This window comes from Pseudophryne corroboree, chromosome 5, assembly GCF_028390025.1.
Source record: "Pseudophryne corroboree isolate aPseCor3 chromosome 5, aPseCor3.hap2, whole genome shotgun sequence".
NCBI lineage: Eukaryota > Metazoa > Chordata > Amphibia > Anura > Myobatrachidae > Pseudophryne > Pseudophryne corroboree.
In genome coordinates this window covers 626,587,264-626,607,442 of record NC_086448.1, presented here as the reverse complement: position 1 = coordinate 626,607,442, position 20,179 = coordinate 626,587,264, and the positions used below count along the sequence as shown (strand labels likewise).

General features: G+C 44.5%; 1 protein-coding gene across 1 annotated transcript in view; it reads right to left on the bottom strand.

Annotated features, from left to right (window-relative positions):
- Positions 1–20,179, bottom strand: part of YES1 (YES proto-oncogene 1, Src family tyrosine kinase) — a 162,721-nt gene that overhangs the window by 18,011 nt on the left and 124,531 nt on the right. Inside the window, exons 2-6 of the mRNA XM_063923563.1 lie at positions 18,147–18,405; positions 16,086–16,185; positions 4,112–4,210; positions 2,002–2,105; positions 810–959 (exon numbers count right to left, since the gene is read on the bottom strand). Of these exons, the coding sequence (XP_063779633.1) occupies positions 810–959; positions 2,002–2,105; positions 4,112–4,210; positions 16,086–16,185; positions 18,147–18,399 (706 nt within the window). The 5' untranslated portion in view covers positions 18,400–18,405. The remainder of the gene's footprint in view (positions 1–809; positions 960–2,001; positions 2,106–4,111; positions 4,211–16,085; positions 16,186–18,146; positions 18,406–20,179) is intronic.

Below are 20,179 nucleotides of genomic sequence, written 5' to 3'. Positions count from 1 at the left end.
CCCGGTGTCTCTGGTACAAACTGGTGTTTTGCTGCGTCTGCGGTGGACGTCTTGTGTAGCATGGCATTTTGAGGCTTGGTGTATGAGGACACATCTCAAATTATAACGTCACTTTGTCTGCTGCTTATTATAATTTCCAAGCTTTGCTCTGATCTGGTACAACCATTAATGAGGATAGAACATGCCTCCAGTTAGGTCAGACTGTGCTTGTACCACACATGTAAAGATATAAGTCAGTTCTAGTAGGAGATGCTGGATTATGGTAAGTGAAGACAAGATATGTAAGAATGCTGAGCTTACAGGGGAGAGGCGTAACCACCACATTTAGGCCCCCATTTATCAAGCCTTGGAGAGTGATAAATAGAACTGTGATAAAGTACCAACTAATCATCTCCTAACTGCCATGTCACAGGCTGCGTTTGAAAAATGACAGTTAGGAACTGCTTGGCTGGTACTTTATCACTGTGCTATTTATCACTCTCCAAGGCTTGATAAATCTAGGCCTTAGTGCCTGAGAGCAGTACAGTGCTAGAGTCAGAGAAGCCTTTGGAGCACAAGTCCCCTGCACCAATTGCAAAGTGCACTTAGCATTAGAACTTGGCAAACGGCACCCAAAACGTAACATTCTACATTGAGATTGTCTCCAGTATCCACACACGTCTTGTTACAAGAATCTGTTTAATATTTATCGACAGATATTTACTTTACACGAAGAGAAAATAAAAAATTTGCATCCCACCACATAGCAGGAACTAAAATAACTTTATTCACAAACACAGTATGGACAACAAAAATGTTCCTAGCCTTACCAGAGTAGTGTTTAACAAGTTTCTGTAGTGATTCAAATTGTGCCCGTGTAGTGATGTAGTATCCTCCATTGTCAAGTTTTCTGATCTTGTAGTGTTTCACATTGTCACCTCTCACTTCATCCCAGTCATGTATGGAGAGTGAATAAGCGCCTATGAGGAGAAGGATATGGGCTCAAGATATCTGGAAGAACTAGATTTTCCTGTAGAGCAAATTTTTAAGCAAAAATCACAGTTCATGGTCAAGTTGCTTTCTATGAAACAATTAGGCTAGGATCACACATGTTCTCTGTACCATATGACTGTAACAAGGCCCTGGTGAAGACAGCCCTCTATCCAGAGTGTGCATTCCCCAGCGGTTTCAATGAACCCTAAATTCCACAGTGTTTGCATCATGCTGACCGTGACACGCAGCAATGTATGTACATACGTACGTACGGAAACTAAGCGCTAACACTGCCTATTATGGGCAGGCAAATAACATTTATACACTCCTCCTTCTTGTGCCTAACATACATTGTAGGACAGAGGGGTGCTTTGGATCAACCAATTTCTGGGACAAACAGTGATATTAGCAATTTTTCATGTAATGTCACTGACAACTTGTCAGCGCTTAACTTCAGCCAATAATGAAAATCAGATGTCATTTAAAATTAAATAATCCCCTTCCCCCATTTACAGAGTTACAGACTGGTTAGAACCCATGGCAACTGTCCTTATCTGGATAGCAGAATAGCTGTGAAGGACACAAATGTGAACACCATGCAGCAGTCATTGTTCTGGGGGGTATATAGCAGCCCAATGGCGCATGATGCAGCGCATAAGAGTGTATGTCCATCCTATCAAGCTGCCAGTATTCCAGCCCGGTCTCGCAGAGTATTAAAGAACCAAATTAACAAATGGTAAATTCATTTTGAATCCACTTAGGCCACAGTACACTCTACTTGAGCCACTGCAGTGTAGGTCCATTTCCACTGGCATGAGCAGAACTCTGCAGAATGTAATGGATGAGACGACTCATAAGGGACACATTATTCATTTTCCTAGAACAGATTAGTTGTAATGCTACTTACATAGTATAAAATCATAAGCACTGATATATGAACAGTTATGTCTTATAGCGGCCTCCTGAAATTAACTGCATTAATAAACATCTCCTTGGTTCATTAAAAAGGAATGAAATACAAAAGATTACCTTTAGTGGTTTCACTTTCCCTAACTAGAAATGTTCCTCTCTGGTTGCCGGGGCTGAGAAGCAATCGCTCAGCATCTTTCCGCCCCATCTTCCCAAAATACCACCTGGAAATGAACAATAGCAAAAAGTCACACATCCTGCTCCTGAGCGCACGCTATCCTAAACTGCATGCAACAAAAACCTCTCCTTATTCCTATCAACTACTTGTATAAACGTGTGCGTGTGTCTCCACATGTTCGGTGTGCAACATTTACTTTGCAAATGACACAGATTAAGGTAAACACCAATTACAGTGTTTCAAACACCTGCTTAGCCTCATCTCATTGAAACGTCTATAGGATTTCGACAAAATATTTTCATTCTCACAATATTTATCATAGTCCCTGAATTCAGAACTGCAAAACAGGTATAAAATAATGGTTACAATGAAAGGAAGAAAAAAAAAGCATGATTTTCTTACATAAAGAATAAATGCAAAGTGAGTATGTTCATCTGTTTTACGGATGTGAAATCCCCGTGCAAGTAGCATCACTGTGTTTCTACAAGCACTTGCACAGTAGTTTAATTGCTCTTGATCCTTCACTCACGTAGGCTGTTGGAGCTGAATAAAACAGTACAGGGGTCTATTCAATTCAAGACGGATTTCCTGACTTGCCGGATTAACGGGAGTTTAAGGTCGAATCCAGATTCAACCAATTCAATCATACTCCTGTTTACCCGACAAGTCAGAAAATCAGACTTGTCGGAAAGCATGTGGATCGGCGGCTTAATCCACATGTTTTGTTGGAATCGCGGCCAAATCAGACAGGTTTCAACCCCCTTTTCCCATAATGTCAATCTGACGTTCAAAAAAGTTGGATTGGCATTGTCAGGAATGGCAAAATCCTATCCGATTTGGCTGCTAATTGAATACTGCATTGAATACACCCAATAGTCTACAAAAAGCTTTAATTAGTAGCAAAGATGCAACAAAGGGGGGGATTAAATTAAGGGCGAATCCGGTCACCTGTCCAAATATGCGCAACAGAATTCCCCTCTTAATGTCTTTAGCTAAGTAATATTTATTTACAGCAATGCCAATGCTCTAGTGCAGTTGAGATGTATTATTTATTGCATATGATCTCAAACTCAGTCCAAAGGACCCTAAACAGGATATGTTTTGCAGGTCTCCTCACAGAATGACAAGTGAAATAATTAGCTCCACCTGTGAATCTATAATATGTGTCAGTGAGTAAAGAGTACACCTGTGCACTTGCTGGGTGACTGACAACGTGAACTGTTTGAGGTCTGAGGACTGATTTATTGGTTAATTCACTCCTTACTGGATATTATATGGATATTAGAAATCACCAAGCCAACATACTAGTGTAGAGGAGTCTCCAATGCGGCTCCCAGGACTCGCTCTTTTCTAGTGGCTGACCTACTGATATCACCATGTAGAAGCATTAAACACGCACGTTCATTTGATCACTATGGGACGGACTCTGAATCGCATGCATTCCACAATGCATCTGGTTCGCACAGATTTCTGCATACTGTGCATGCACCAAAGAAAGAAATCTGCTGCTGCGCATAATCAGGTATGCGCACACATTCAGTAACCGCCAGCACTTATGGAGTGATCAGTGTGTCTATGGACCTCACTATCCATGAAATGGTTGTTTCTAGGCAATGACCGCAGAGAACTGCTCCATACAGTGGGAGTGTCATGGGTGTGTAGCCTGACATCAGTGCTTGTTTGTGGGGTGCGGACGGGTACGGGACGTCCGTATCAGACAGATCTTTTGTAACAAGCATGAGCTGGTGTAAGGGGAATAGAAATAAGAAGCACTGCGTATGTGGGGGGCAGGATAGGCTTTCACATGCAGCTACACAGGTTTTACCACAACAGTCAGCAGGCAGCCGCGGCCTGACGGAAAAGTGGCCACGTAGTGTGCGACTCAGCATCTACAGCTTCCGTGGACCTGGCTCCAAGATTTCCATTAGTGGGCTCAGCAAAGGTGTCGTTTCACAGAGTGTACAGCAGCCATCATTAATTTCCACTTATATTCGATACTATATTGCAGATAAAAAACAAACACATTACATCTTCATTTTTTTTAGCTCTTACTCTTCTGCTTGTATGGAGTCTGCAGGTGCTACATAATTACTGGGTATGTAACCAGTCTTTCCAGTGGCTATAGATCGTGCTTCCCACCAGTCCCCTTCCCTGTAATAGAAAAATTATTAATTAGGAATACAATCATTACGTTAGGTACACCAACTTATATTAATAGCAATCATCTATTTCAACATTTGGAATTCCTACATATTCATTGTAAACGCTGCACATACCATTCTAACTTGGTACACTGTACCTCATTCATGAGACACGCTGTACCTTTGTACCTCATTTCCAAAACACACTACATGTGCACAAAATAAAGCTGTGTGGTTTTGCACCAAGTGCCTCAAAGCGCCCTTCTACTCTCTGGAGACAACTCCGCAGACTAGAAATGTGCCTAGTGGGGGGAGGGGGCACAATTCCGAAAAGGAGGTACTCCGTAAATATTACAAAGCCCTGCGCCTCCTACCACATTATACCAACCCTACAGATTTTCTACAATATGCTTTACCTTAGAAGTACAGGAAATCGGATCTCTGCCAGCTAGAGATGGTATTAAATGTAAAATCAGCTATGACCACAATCACAAATCAAAGAATGCACCTTAAAACTGCACTATCTTCGTCTCATTTCAACAACCGCATGCCGTAAAAATAAAAATAAATTGTTTTATTTCCTCACTACACCCTGGTATCTGGATGATAGGCCGACAGTCAATATGTTGCATGCATATTGGACAACAAGTGGGACTGGCAACCTTGCCTGAAGCAAGGAAAGTGAAGAGAGCCATGCAGAGGGGAGGGGGGGGGGGGGGGGGGGGGGGCGCGGTACGCTAATTGGGGTTTCTTGTGCCGAAACCTTCAATTTGACACCCAAAAAAGTTGTGCTGACCTTTTCATGTGTCGACCATTTTCATATCGACACGGTCAACCTTTTGAACGACACCCATCCACCCTATTCATCTCATCAGCTGATGGAAACATTTACTCCTCCACAAAACGTCAGAATACCAGATACAGTGTCTCATCATGTAACCTCCAACACTGATGACATCACACACAGCGGCTAGCATCACCTCCTCAACACGGACAGTGGTAGAATGCTGGATAGGAGACATCTGTACAAGATGCAACATATCTGCATACAGAATTAAGTACATAATACAAACTAGAAGAAATTCCTAACCATGCTATTTTCTAAACCGAAAGGCCAGTAAATGAATGGTACTGCTAACCCCACAGACAGAAATACACTAAAAGAAATCACAAGCTGACCAGCTATAAATGTAATAATTGCGGTCATTTCCATTAGCAGAACCTAAACAGCATTAGGGAAGGCGTTCTCCAGTACACTGTGTATCCTTACAAAGCCCATTCCGCTCAGATCAATAATGACTAGCCACTGCTTAGAGGCATGTCATGCTATGATACATTCAGGGGAACTGTGATTTCCCTCGTGGTCTAGAGATTGATTTGTTTTGGTAGAGCTTGTGTAAGCAAGAGACTAGAGCAAAACAGCAATTTGTGCTATGCATTAATTATAAATTGCACATACCAGTCTTATTATTACACCTTTGTGAATAATTACATACACACCATTCCTTATACTGCAAAGAGAACGTTAAAAATTTTTTTTTACCAATAATATTGAAACAAGTACACCATTCATACATGCAGTTTGTGTTTTACATGTGTCATGGCAGTTATAGAAATAAAACACCTGTAACACATGGGCGTAAAAGCAAAAAGACCTGGCGGGAGATTTATAAACGCTTGGAGAGAGATAACGTACCAATCAGCTTCAAACTCCCATGTTACAGGCTGAGTTTGAACATGACATGAGCGGATTGGCTGGTAGTTTATTTCTCTTCCCTTTATCTCTCGCCAAGCTCTAACAAATCTCCCCCTGGTCTGCCTAAATGACCAAAATCCACCAAAATTATATTTCACGTTCCTAAACCTAATGTCTTGCCACCATTAATATTTAGTTCAAGAGCTGATACTCTTAGGATATCTTCAGTTCCTCACTTGTATCACTGGGAACTAATAACAGCATTAAACAGCATGAACTGAGAAATCTAGCCATTATTGTTCACTATACCTATTCATTATTTATTTTGCCTAGCTTGACTGTCCGCTCACCAATTTATTTTTAGAATGATTTGTTTAGTCATTTACTCTGAAACTTGACTGTCTTACGTAGAGCACTGGTCTGAAGTCCACTGAACTTTGGCTTAAATTGAAAAGCTGACTGCCGGCCAGACCTTAGTGCCCAACAATAGTGCCTGAGCTCACTAATGTTCTTGTGGCACAACGGATGCAAATCATTGCAACCATGTTCTGAGAGCCTTTCTAGAAGAGTGGAGGTGGTTACAGCAGCAATAGGGGAACACCGAGAAACAATTCAGTGCCCCTCTATATAATATAATAAACAGCTGATAAAAATGTCATCATCATTTTGGAATGTAAAGACAGTTGGTATGAACTCTGCCCATCCCACCTGTATCAGAGATGCACAGGAGTACTGGTGGAGATAGATAGTGGGGAAATTAGGAAAGATGGGAAAAAATAAAATAAAAGCCAGGCAGTGTTAGGAACTGCAGCTCATAATTGATAGGGCTTCATTCACGCTATGGTGGACTAAAGTCCATGACACATTATCTATAGCAGTTACCAGGTTTATTATTCCGGATGACAGCATAGGACTTGCAGTGAAGTGGGGTCCCCTGACGTGGGACTGCAGGCTTCGGTGCATTGATCAATTCATGAACTAAAACCCCACTGTTTGGGGGCGTGGCCTAGCGGGACATGGAGTAGCAGCTCGGCGTGAGTGCTCTCCACTCCCATATATCCGATCTACATATCCTGAGGGGTCCCTCCGAGCCCAATTTACCGCAACTGGTGGGGGAAGGATCCAGGCAGCTGTGGAGTCTTTGCGGGCCGCCGGACGGGTGCGGACAGAGGAGAATCCGGACGCCGAAGCTCCTCTCCCCTGGCCTTTCTCGTCACCTAAGATGGCGCCGTGACTTACGGTCCCGGCTCTCTGGCGCGGCCTCACAGTGTGCGCTGTGCGGGAGCCGCTCACACGGGGAACTGCTGGGTGAGCCTGCAGATAGTCCTCCTGTGTCTGCCCGCCGCTGCTGTGCGCTGTGACACCCGCGGCCCCCCCTCTCCTGGGGGTATGCCGTGTTGGCCTGCTTGACCCTGCACACCACTCTCCTCGCTTCCCCCAGCGCTGCGGTGTGCTGGGGCACCCGCGACCCCCCCTCTCCTCCCCTGTGCTGCCTGGGTGTTATATGGCCTGGGGCTACCAGAGAGGCCTGCATGAAATAGGGGTCGTGCTCCTTCTTCCTTGGTCCCTCCTGTACGCTCCTGTGGAACTGCACTGGACTGCCATATATAGCTGTCTGTGGTGCTGTGACTGTGTCCTGCTGCTTCCAGTGTGCACACACCACTATCACTCTGAACCATACAACCTCTGAGCTGTTGTTTGATATTCTTTGAGCTACGGATCCTGCACTGCTCTAAGATATCTACAAAATGGTGAGGAATCACCATAAATCTGCTGCGGCCCGGCTTGCACAATACTCGCATACCCCTAGAGGGCGCGCGGCGGCGCCGACTGGGGGTGGGGATACCCCTCCACCGGTGTCCCCCAGTCACTCATCCTCCTCTGGTGATACCTCTGATGATGTGCTGCAAAAAGTGTTGGAAGCCCTGGCGGCTAGCGAATCCCGTCTCTCAGACAAGATAGGCCAGGTGCAGGCTGACCTGACCATAATCTATCACGATATCCAAAAGGTTAGAGAACGGGTTGGGGAAGTCGAGACACGAACATCCACGCTGGAGGATAAGATCTCTCCGCTTAGCTCCCGTGTTACTGCCATCGATGGTCAGCTATCCGATATAAAAGGCAAGATGCTGGATATGGAAGGCAGACTGAGGAGGAATAATGTCCGCTTTGTGGGGCTCCCGAAGAAGGAGGAGGGTAATGCCCCGCAACAGTTCATTGAATCTTGGCTGAAAATTTCTTTTGGGACTGACTCCTTTACGCCTTTCTTCACGGTTGAACGGGCTCACAGAATCCCTTTCAGGCCGCTGCCGCCGGGTGCGCCACCGCGCACACTCATAGCGAAATTCCTCCACTACCGAGATCGGGACGCTGTTCTATCTCTGGCGCGCACCAAGGGGCCCCTGTTGTGGAATGGCTCCAAAATTTCCGTGTTTCCTGACTTTGCGCTGGAGGTGCAAAAGGACCGTGCACAATTTGTTCCGATTAAAAGACGCCTCAGGGAACTTAATCTACAGTATGCAATGCTTTTTCCTTCTAGGCTAAGGGTGGTGGCAGACGGAGAAACAAAATTCTTTGCTACGCCTCGGGACGCTGCCCTGTGGCTGGATCAATGGGCCCCGGCCAGGCGGGCGCTTGCTCCTGATCCTTAATGTTTGATATATTCCTATGTTTAGGCTGGTATTTCTTGCTGATATCCGTGTCGCAGTATGTTACCCGAATAATTCTACATTGCCTCTGCTAGTGTTTATTTTTTCACTCCAATGATGTTTATGTTTAGGGCTCGGGGTGGGGTCTCCTCACTTTTCTTAGATGAGGGAGGGGGACCTACGCCTTTTGTCTTTGGGCCACTCTATTCATTGCCCTTTTATGTTGGTATAGTTTGTTTTTTTCTTTGTTAAGGGGGAACAGTTTCTTGGGGTAAGGTATGCCTCAGTTCGGGCAGGTATATAGGGAGGGGGGGCAGGACGGGAGGGATTGTATTTTGTTGGTTGTTTTCTTTTTTTCTTTTCTTGTATGTGTTGCAGATGCTATGGCTTCATTGATTTTTACAACAGCATCTAGTCTTGAGGTTGATGGCCTGGCGGGGATACGCGGGACCGATCGTATATTTTGTTTTGTCTTGACTTATGGCCCTAATCAACTTAAATATCTATCCTGGAATGTCGGGGGGCTGAACGATAAAGTCAAACGTTCACTAGTGCTTCGGCACTTTAAACAATATGGTGCAGATATTATTTGTCTCATGGAGACCCATCTAGTGGGGGCAAAGGTCCTGGCTCTTAAGAAACCGTGGGTGGGCTGGGCTTACCACTCCACCCATACGTCGCATTCGCGGGGTGTGTCCATTCTAGTTCGATGGCCGGTCCCGTTTGTCCTTGATCAGGTCCAACTGGACCAGATGGGCAGATATGTTTTTCTAAAATGTCAAGTTTATTCTATGTCTTTGCTTATCCTGTCTGTTTATATACCGCCCCCTTATTCCCCGGAGGTTCTCAGAAAGGCAGCCGAGTTTATCACGTTGTATCCGAATGCTGCTATAGTTTGTCTTGGTGACTTTAATAACGTCATCGACCATGCTTTAGATAGAACTAGACGGTCCCCTGATGCTCCTGTGGTGCGGGGGAGGGACTTTGCGCTGCTGGTGGACAGTCTGGGCTTGGTCGATGCGTGGAGGGTCCGTCATCCTGGCATACGACAGTATTCATGCTTTTCTCCTACCTACTTATCCTTCTCTAGGATAGATTTGGCCCTCACCTCTAAAGGCCTGCTGCCGCGGGTGGTTGATGTTCAGTATGCTACTAGGGGCATATCGGATCACTCCCCGGTAATTCTCTGTCTAGACATGGGAGATGTTAGGGGGGCACGTTTTTTTTTCCTTTTGGCTGACTCAGATGGGCACCGGTGCGGAGTTGGTGGAGATGTGGGAGGCCTTTTTGCTGGAAAATCAGGGCTCGGTATCTGACACAGTTTTATGGGATGCCTTTAAGGCATATGTCCGTGGCACCCTGATCAAAAGAGTGGCTGTCTTGAAATTTGGTTATGCCCAGGGTGAGCGTGACCTTGAGGCTGGATGTAGGAGGCTGGAGCTGCAGTATATGGCCGATGGTCTTGACACTACGAGGGAGAGGTGGCTGCTTGCGCAGGCTGCACGCCGTGATTGCTTGGCTGATAAGGCTAAATACCGTCTACTTTATGCTCAACACATGTACTATGCAACGGGTGATAGGCCTGGTAGCTTTATGGCGACATTGGCGGGTGCGGACAGGGCGTCTAATACGGTGCCTGCAATTTGTACCAACGATAATATTACCCATTTTAATACGCCCAATATTGTGGGGGACTTTGTAGATTACTATAGACGGCTGTATAGTTCTAGGCTTACTCACACTGGGACGGACATAGAGGAGTACTTAGCTAATATTCCATTACCCACGCTGTCACAGGACGCTATAACGTTTTTGGACTCCCCCTTGACACTGACTGAGGTGGAATCCGCTGTTAATTCGTTTCCTGGAGAGAAGACCCCGGGTCTTGATGGAATCCCCCTGGAACTTTATAAAAAGCACTTACCTTTTTATGGCTCTAAACTCCTTGATATATACAATACTTTGTTTGCGCAGGGTAGGTTGCCTGACTCTATGGCTGAGTCCCTAATTATAGTCCTCCTTAAGCCGGATAAAGACCCAACACGGGTCGAATCTTATCGTCCGATCTCCTTGTTAACGACTGACGTTAAGATTTTAGCTAAAATACTAGCGACAAGGCTTAGCGCTGTGATTCTACAATTGATACATGAGGACCAATCAGGGTTCATGCTGGGCCGGTCCACTTTACCTAATCTTCGTAGGCTCTACACGCATCTCCAGGCCCCTCGCGAGGGGTCCTGCTCCTCAGCTATAGTTTCCCTGGATGCAGCTAAGGCATTTGATTCTGTGGAGTGGGGCTTCTTGTGGGGGACATTGGACCGATTTGGTATTGGACCTATTTTTAAAAAGTGGGTCCAGCTGCTTTATTCTGCTCCCCAGGCTAGGGTTTCTGTTAATGGCCACATATCCTCCACTTTCTCTCTACAGAGAGGGACGAGACAGGGTTGTCCTTTGTCTCCGATCTTATTTGCTCTGGCCATAGAGCCTTTGGCCTGTATTGTTAGATCCTCCTCGCGGGTGGCGGGCCTCCGGTTGTGTGGCAGGACGGACAAAATTGCTCTTTATGCAGACGATATTCTGTTGTTTGTATCTGATTATTTTGCCACTATGCCTCATATCTTGGAAGTAATTGATACTTTTGGGGGATTCTCTGGTTTGTCCATTAACTGGGACAAGTCCTGTGTCCTTACGCTCAGAGGCCTCTGTCCTGTCTGCCCTCCCGGTGACCTGCCGCTTCGCTGGGTGGACTCTTTTAAATACCTGGGGGTATGGGTTACTAACCGGTCCTCGCAAGTTATTAATCTGAATATACGTCCACAAATAGACTATCTACGGTCTCGTGTCAGGGTGTGGAGTAAACTGCCACTCACTGTTACGGGTAGGATAAACCTAATTAAAATGGTTGTATTACCTAAAATGCTGTATGTCCTCCAACATTCCCCCGTCTATCTCCCCCAGAGGTTATTTGGTGTCATAGATGGTATCTTGTCCTCACTGGTGTGGTCCAACCGTAGAGCTCGGATTAATCTAGATCACAGGTTCTCAAACTCGGTCCTCAGGACCCCACACGGTGCATGTTTTGCAGGTCTCCTCACAGAATCACAAGTGACATAATTAGCTCCACCTGTGGACCTTTTAAAATGTGTCAGTGAGTAATTAATACACCTGTGCACCTGCTGGGTTACCTGCAAAACATGCACTGTGTGGGGTCCTGAGGACAGAGTTTGAGAACCACTGATCTAGATACTCTAACTAGGCCTCGGGACTCGGGTGGTCTGGCTCTCCCTAAACTTAGATTCTATTACTTAGCAGCTCAGCTATTCCATTTAATTCCCTGGGTCTCCGACTCGTCTGGGGATTTATTAATCTCTAATGTATTACTAGCATTCAAAATCAATTTGTCACCCCTCCAGCTCCTACTTAGTGATAATGTTGCACTCCTTAGGATGCCGTTGGTTAAACAAACGATCATGGTTTGGAGGCAGATACATTCTATGTTGGGGGGGGGAGGGATGGGATCCTGACACCCCATTGATGCACACTCGTGCTCTCACTCATTTCACGTCCCTACATATGGGATCGGTATGGGGACGCTGGGGAATTTGTTCCCTCAATCAATTGTACTCCTCGGGCACATTTATCTCTTTTGGACAAATGCAGACTGAGTTTAATATACCCGCATCCTATTCTTATAGATATATTCAGCTTCGCCACGCATGCGCGTCCCAGTTTAGTGCTGGCCCACCTCTCCTTCGGAAGTCACCGGTTCACTTGCTCCTGACTGATGCTCCAGGCTCGGGGTCTGTTTCTGCTCTCTACTCCGCTCTGCTTGGTGCCCATCATTCTGATAGTCTCTCACACCTTAAAGCTAAATGGGAGGTAGATTTAGAACCGATTTCCCTAGATGTAGGGGGGGAGGCCTTGGGGACTTTACGTACCGCTACCACCTCGGCTCGTTTTCAGCAGATACACTTGTTTATATTACATCGAGTCTACATCACTCCTACACGTCTTGTCAACATAGGGGGACGGAGTGACTCTAGGTGCCCGAAGTGTGCCTCTCTTGACGGTACCTTCTGGCATCTATTGTGGGCTTGTCCGGTGGTGCGGGACTTTTGGCAGGCGGTGATACGGATAATAGCCACTACGGGAATCGCCTTTGACGTGTTTACCCCCTTGTGTGTATCCTTGGGGTCATTGATGAGGAGATATTGGATGCTCATTCTAGGAGATATATTCTTAATTTATGCGTTTTGGCCAAAGTACTGATAGCACGCTCATGGATGGCGACTGCAGGCCCTGATATTAATAAATGGATCCCACTAGTGAACTCGGTTGTGTCCCATGAAAAGTTTGTTTATATTTCTAGGAAAGCCCCAGATAAATTTTACAAGATATGGGATAGGTGGTTATCGTCTCCACTGCACCGATATACCCATGCTTCTGCCTAATATTGATTTGTGGTCATTTCATGTTGTACCATTGTATGAACAAATGTAAAGAAATCACGAAGCTCGCTTTGTATAACCTGTAGCTGTTTGCAACTCTATTTAAGTTGTTCTGTTGGTGCATACAACACTTGTTGATTCCTATGTGTGTACACATAGTGCATACTTTTTTTTTTTTTTTAATGTTTAATGGTTTGTATGTTTGTCTGGAAAATCAATAAAAACGTATTGAATTTAAACAAAAAAACCCCACTGTTTATTATGGTGAGTGCCGAGCTCTGCAATTTATATTTGTACAGTGTGGTCACATATAGTACCACTTGCACCTTAAGCCTCGGAATGGTGAGTGCAGTTTTGCACCCCAAGCCTGGGAATGGCGAGTGCAGTGGATCAATGTTGCAGGTTCTACTCTATCATTCAGAATTATTCACCTGGTAACTGCTATCACATCAGAATTAAACGTACGGTATGCTAACTGGTTTAAAGCTCACCTGCCATATATACATACACACACCTGAGAGACTTTAGTGTTGAAATACTTGTTTGAAGAAAGTATAGCAAGTGGAATAATTACTAATCATCATTTCCCTTGGTAAGCTGTAATATCTCTGCTTACTCAGTGTTAATACAGCTTCATTTTCCTTAAATATCAGCCTCTAAGTGGTTTCCTAAGTGCTGCTCTCTACAATGACTTATTAGGCTGACCGCACCTTGATTTCCGCTGCCTACGTAACAGGAGCTGGCTTCAGTGATTGTACTGATGATAATCCTTATTTCTAGATGCAGGCTCTGTGTAATGTGTGACATATTGTATGTATTAATATTCTATATATTTTGTGGCATCCGGTCTATAGAGCTACACCAAAAAGTGTACAGTCAATAGGTCGAACACTAATGGTCAACATGTATTAGGCCAACAGATTCAAAAAGTGGACATGACAATGGTCGAAACAAGTTTACAAAAAAAAAAAAAAAAAAATTCAACTTTTTCATACTTACCATCCACATGGACCACGGCTGGGAATAGTAACCTATGCCGAGCGCAGCAAGCCACCTTGGTACACTAACAGGGCTTTTTTGTGACAGAAAAGTGTCAAAACACACAAAAAAAAAAATAGTTTAGACCATTTGACCCTGTCGAGCAATAGTGGGCGACCTATTGACTGTAGACCTTTTCAGTGTAGATCTAATAATCCACACCCATATTTTATATCGGTCCATGTGTTTTAGGCTTTTAAATAAAAATATAAGCACTTTGCTTCCAATACAAAAAAAAAAAAAGATTGTTTTTTTACATATTTGCATTATTACTAATGATTCACCAACCAGTGTTATCTTTTGTAGCAGTGTAATAGCCCCTACATTAGAGTCTGCAGTCCATTTTTATTTTAGATTTAAGTGAGCACCACACAGGGGTTTAATTTTTACATTTCTCATTAAGGATCAAAAGTTCTGTACTAATTAGTCACTAAAATTGTGTCTGATGAAAAAAATCCATAATATACAGAGATTTAACAGTAAAGGGCTCTCCTTACATCCCTATAGGGACTTGTACTCTATATCCTCCTGTGAAAGTAGCGTGTCCTGGGATCCATATCTGCACCTCTGGCTGATCCCTGGAGACCAATCACAGTAGGCCTCTCCTTTCTTCGTGACTGCTGACTCTACAGCCAGTTAGTTATATTTACATTACTCTTAGGCCCAGATTTATCAAGACTGGAGAGTGATAAATTGCACGGTGATAAACAGCCAATCAGCTCCTAATTGCCATGTTACAGGATGCGTATGAAACATCACAGTTAGAAGCTGACTGGACTCTCCGAGGCTTGATAAATCTGGGCCTTAGTGTCTCTCCATTAGGTGCTCACCGTTTTATCTCTTATTATCCCCACTCACCTTCTTAATATCACATTTTCCTACTACAATTTATCTCAGGTATCATCTTACGACCTCTGATTCTTCACTTGTCTTCTCCTACTGGCTTTCATCTTGATCTCTCTCCATTTCTCCCTTCACTTTACAGACGCTATAAAATGTATCCTCCACTAGCACCTATTTACTCTCTTCCCTTCTGCAATGCATCTCTTCCCTTTCTATCACTAGTATCTCTCTTATCCTCTTCCTCCAAGGTGTCCCGCAGCAGCCATGCTCTTTCATACCTCTTCGCAAACACTCATCTGTTCAATGGTTTCCATGTGCCAAATACAGCTCAAGCTTAATCCTCAGAGACTCTTTGGTGGGCACGGCTGGAAGCTTGTTTCCCCATAGAGACATAGAATTTGATGGCAGATAAGAAACACTGGGCCCATCTAGTCTGCCCATGTACACGCACACACTTACACATTAGGGTTAATTTTTGCTGGGAGAAAAATAACCTGCCAGTACATTTGTGAATTGTGGGAGGAAACCAAAGTACACGAAGGGAACCCACGAAGTATGGGGAGAATATACAAACTCCACACATTTAGGGGTGCTGTGGGAATCAGAGCCTTTAATGTCTATACGTACACAGCACTGAAGGTTTTCACACTTGCCATTGCGGTTAACCCTGTCTATGGCTGTCTAATGGGCCCTACACACTTAAAGATGTAACTGAACGATATGAACGTTCTTGTTCATTAATGAACGAGAACTCGTTCATATTGTTCAGTGTGTAGGCACCAACGATGAGCAATGCGCGGCACCGTGATTCGTTCATCGTTTGTGCCGGGTCGCTAATGCATGCAAGCCAATATGGACAATCTCGTCCATATTAGCATGCATTGCTATGGAGCAAGGTGACGGGGGAAGTGAAGAAACGTCACTCCCCCCCCCCCGCTGCCGTATCGGCCGTCTGGAAGCGGGTCGCCGAATGTTTAGGGCCCATAAGTCACTGCCTCTTGCAACCAATAAATTGACATTTATAATAGATTTAAATCTTTCTTCTTCATAATTACTATATCATTTTTGTAGCATAACAGTTTAACCAGAGGTAATGTTGTAAAGCTTTAATGTTCAGGAGGAACATCCTAGAGCTTAAAATCAAATGCAAAACATGCGCTCGTTGCTATTAATCAAGCTTACAGCTGGAATGGAATATCGGAAATATCTTACGTGTTGTTGATGATCTGGAATCTTTCACCTTTTCTAAAAGAAAGATCTTCTGATGTTCTAGCTTCATAATCATATAAGGCAACAAAAACGGTCACACCCCCTGGGAACAAAGTAAACAATACAGGTTAGCATAAATGAACTAAATTATCTCCAGTTTTCCTGATAACAGACATTTACATTTAGGGGAGAATTCAATTGCTGGCGATAATCTTTCCTGGACGAATTCGCACGACACCCGACGCACTTTACAGCTACGGGATTTCTCTTAAAAAGGATAACCCATAGGGTAGCAGCACATTTGAACGAACAGGGGTGCAACTCGTGCTTGTGTGTTTGCTTCTCCTGCCCACAGTAGCTCACTACTGAATTCCCCTTAAAAACTTTCAACTGATAATCAGTAGTCAAATTTAGATGCTTTAATGCACAGTTAATAACAATATTACTGAAAACAAAATGACATGTACACATACAATCACAGAAGACTTTCAATGTAAATGATCAGAAAACACAACTTGGGAGGTATTTCAGATCTGATCGCTGCTGTGCGTTTTCGCACAGTGGGCGATCAGATCTGAACTGCGCGTGCGTCAGAGCCGCACTGCGCCGACACGTCGCACAACAGCAACAGGCATCAGTGCCTAGCGACGGGATGGTGCAAAAAATCCCAACGCATGGGCGTTTGCAAGGAGATTGATAGGAAGAGGCCGTTTGTGGGTGGCAACTGACTATTTTCCAGGAGAGTCCGGAAAAACGCAGGCAGGCTCAGCCGTTTTGAGGGAGGGTGTCTGATATTGGCTTCGGCCCCGATCAGCAGGATTCCTTCGCACAGGAAGAGTAAGTCTTGAGCTACGCAGAGACTGCACAAACTGATTTTTGTGCAGCTCTGCAACAGAAGCGAATGCACACTTGCGCAGGCTTTTCCCCTCCCACTGTAAGTGGCGACTATCTGATCGCAGGGCAGCAAAAAACGCAGTTCAGCGATCAGATCTGAATTAGGCCCTTAGCCTTGCTGGCACCATTACATCATAATGCATAAATAACAGCACAGATTTTGTTAGCAGTGTTTTCCAACTGAACCTGCCACAAACCCAATGCTGGGACTGAAGGGCTAACTGCAATAGCCTGCGAGCTGCGTGACTGTGCGAGTCGGGTTCACTACGGCTGGCCGGCGGTCGGGCTCCCGGCGACCAGCATCCCGGCGCCGGGAGCCCGACCGCCGGCTTACCGACAGCTTGGCGAGCGCAAATGAGCCCCTTGCGGGCTCGCTGCGCTCGCCACGCTACGGGCACGGTGGCGCGCTACGCGCGCCACACTATTTTATTCTCCCTCTATGGGGGTCGTGGACCCCCACGAGGGAAAATAATTGTCGGTATGCCGGCTGTCGGGCTCCCGGCGCCGGTATACTGAGCGCCGGGAGCCCGACCGCCGGCAAACAGAAGACCACCCGTGCGAGTCTGCCCATTTTTTTGAAAGCCTGGTTTTGCTTTGTAAATGATTGGCGCTTTAAGAAAAATGGACAGACCCGCACAAAGTGCTGCACCTCTCTCAGCTTGCAGGCTATTACATTTAAACAGTTAACCCCAATGAATGCACATTATCTTATGCAGGCCAGAACGAATAAATAAGGCCTCTTAAAAATACGTCTGTTAACAGAATCCTTATAACATCACTCACAGTTCATTTGGCAATGACATCCTTCCCTTGCATAGGTACGTTGAAAAAAGTTATTTGCCCACATAAAGTCTAATAAGAAATGACTTCATATTTTTAAACCTAGTAAATGCATTAAGCACGGCCCATTTGAACACAAACATTTTAACATTTTAGTAAAAGCTTATATTTAGACAGCCATTAGTACCATGAGCAAGCACACAAATGCCATCACTTTGGGCGTAGACGAGGAGATTACTACTCAATTTGAAAATTTTTCGGATTAGACGTAATAATCAAGTTCCCTGTTTTAGGTGAGTAAGAGCACGGGAGACATTCTGAGCATACTGAATGAAAGTCCTTTGTGCCGCTTAGTAAGGCAGACCTGAACAGATCCCAATTAGTGCTTACCCGTCAAACCTCCGGGGTATGGAGCTGGCACTGGTGAAAACAGGGAAGATGCTCCTCCAAAGGGAGTCATTCCAGAAGAACCTCCAAATGGGGTCATGGAATGACTATTAAAGTTAGCGGGCGGTCCTTTGATGGATGGGGACTGTGCAGCCTGTGTGGGGTCACCGCCATATTGGCTGATCGGCTCTTGCTTGGGTTCTGTTCTGTATTTTATTGATGGACCTTTGTCCTCCTTACTCTTAATACAGCCCATGATTATCTGTAAAAAACAAAATGACACTGTGTTAAATAAAACTGGATTTGATGAACACAAAGATTTATATTGTACTGTATTACCAGGTACATTTACAACAATAACAGTATTTAGAACAGATCATATTGATATAGTGAAAGTAACATTTCTCTGCTCTGGTAAATACGTATTCTCACATGACCTTGGCAATCCGGTTCTGCAGGTTCACAAGTTACAGTATGAGACATGGTGAAAGGACAGCTTAGAACAAGCACTTGTGAGGCTCTGTTTAAAAAGGGGAATGGGTTTCTTCTATGGAAAGACCTGCCCGCCATAAATAGCACAATGGTACAGCATTCATTATACATAACTAGGCACAATTTCCCAATCACAGAACATGATGCTGTCACCATTACAGACAGTGTGTGGGTTATAGACACAGATGCAAACTATGCAGTATTGGGTATTCCACAACAGAATAGGTTAGACATAACTTGTGACACAAATTGGATGAGAATATTTACAAATACTCAGGGGTCTATTTATGAAGCAGTTAAAAGAGTGGAGAAATGAGCCTGTGGAGAAGTTGCCCATGACAACCAATCAGCTGCTCCATACAATTGAATAGTATGCAAATTATAAATGTTACTTCAATGCTGATTGGTTGCCATGGACAACTTCTTCACTGTCACTTGTCCACACTTTTCACTGACCCCAAAGTCAGGTAGATCAGGCGTGGACAGACCTATTTTACCTTTGGCAAAACTCACCTGAAAATAGAAACGGATATTGTTGTCAACAAAGGCCCTACTTAGAATATTTATAGGTAAATAATGCCAGTCTCTCTCCACACACACCAAACAGAATGAGATCTGAGCAGCTAAATCTCTTCCGCTGTCAGCTCAGGCCATTTATTAACAGACCAATAGGATTCACTTGCAGTCATATTCAGAAAGCATGTAACAACATGTTCAGCAATGGTGGTATGATCTGGTTTGGTAGAACTATTACAATGTGGGCACAGTTTTGGTCCATACATGCTGGAAAGTTAGGACAATAGCCAAATATTGCACCATGTGCCCAGTGTCACATCAAACAGCTGCAAGCAAATGACAGGCCGCGTGTTCTGGGAAACGGAAACATTAGGAATTCATCTTCATGAATATAGAAGCATTTTTTTTATTTTTATATCCTATATTTTGCTGCTCGACTTTTGAGGCACAGTCGATTTAAACCAAGGGGGGAAAAGAGCGAGGATTTAGGCCAGGATATCAACACTATGTAATAATTGCAAGATAAACCCTGCAATAATTAAATACATTTATCCTGATGTCACACAAGCTGGGGCTAAGCCAGCGGTTCCCAAACTTTTTTGAATCATGGCGGCCTAGAGTATCAGATTTTTTTTCACGGCACCCCCAAGGCTAAATGTTTCTTACTTTAAAATTTCTTTCTAAATTTCTCATTAAGTAAAATAAGATATTACTTACCGGTAAATCTATTCCTCGTAGTCCGTAGTGGATGCTGGGGACTCCGTAAGGACCATGGGGATAGACGGGCTCCGCAGGAGACATGGGCACTTCAAGAAAGAATTTAGGTTCTGGTGTGCACTGGCTCCTCCCTCTATGCCCCTCCTCCAGACCTCCGTTAGAGAAACTGTGCCCAGAAGAGCTGACAGTACAAGGAAAGGAATTTGGTAATCCAGGGCAAAATTCATACCAGCCACACCAATCAACAGTATGACAAATAACAGAGCATCAGGTCCAACCCTGATGCAACCATAACTTAACCCTTATTGAAG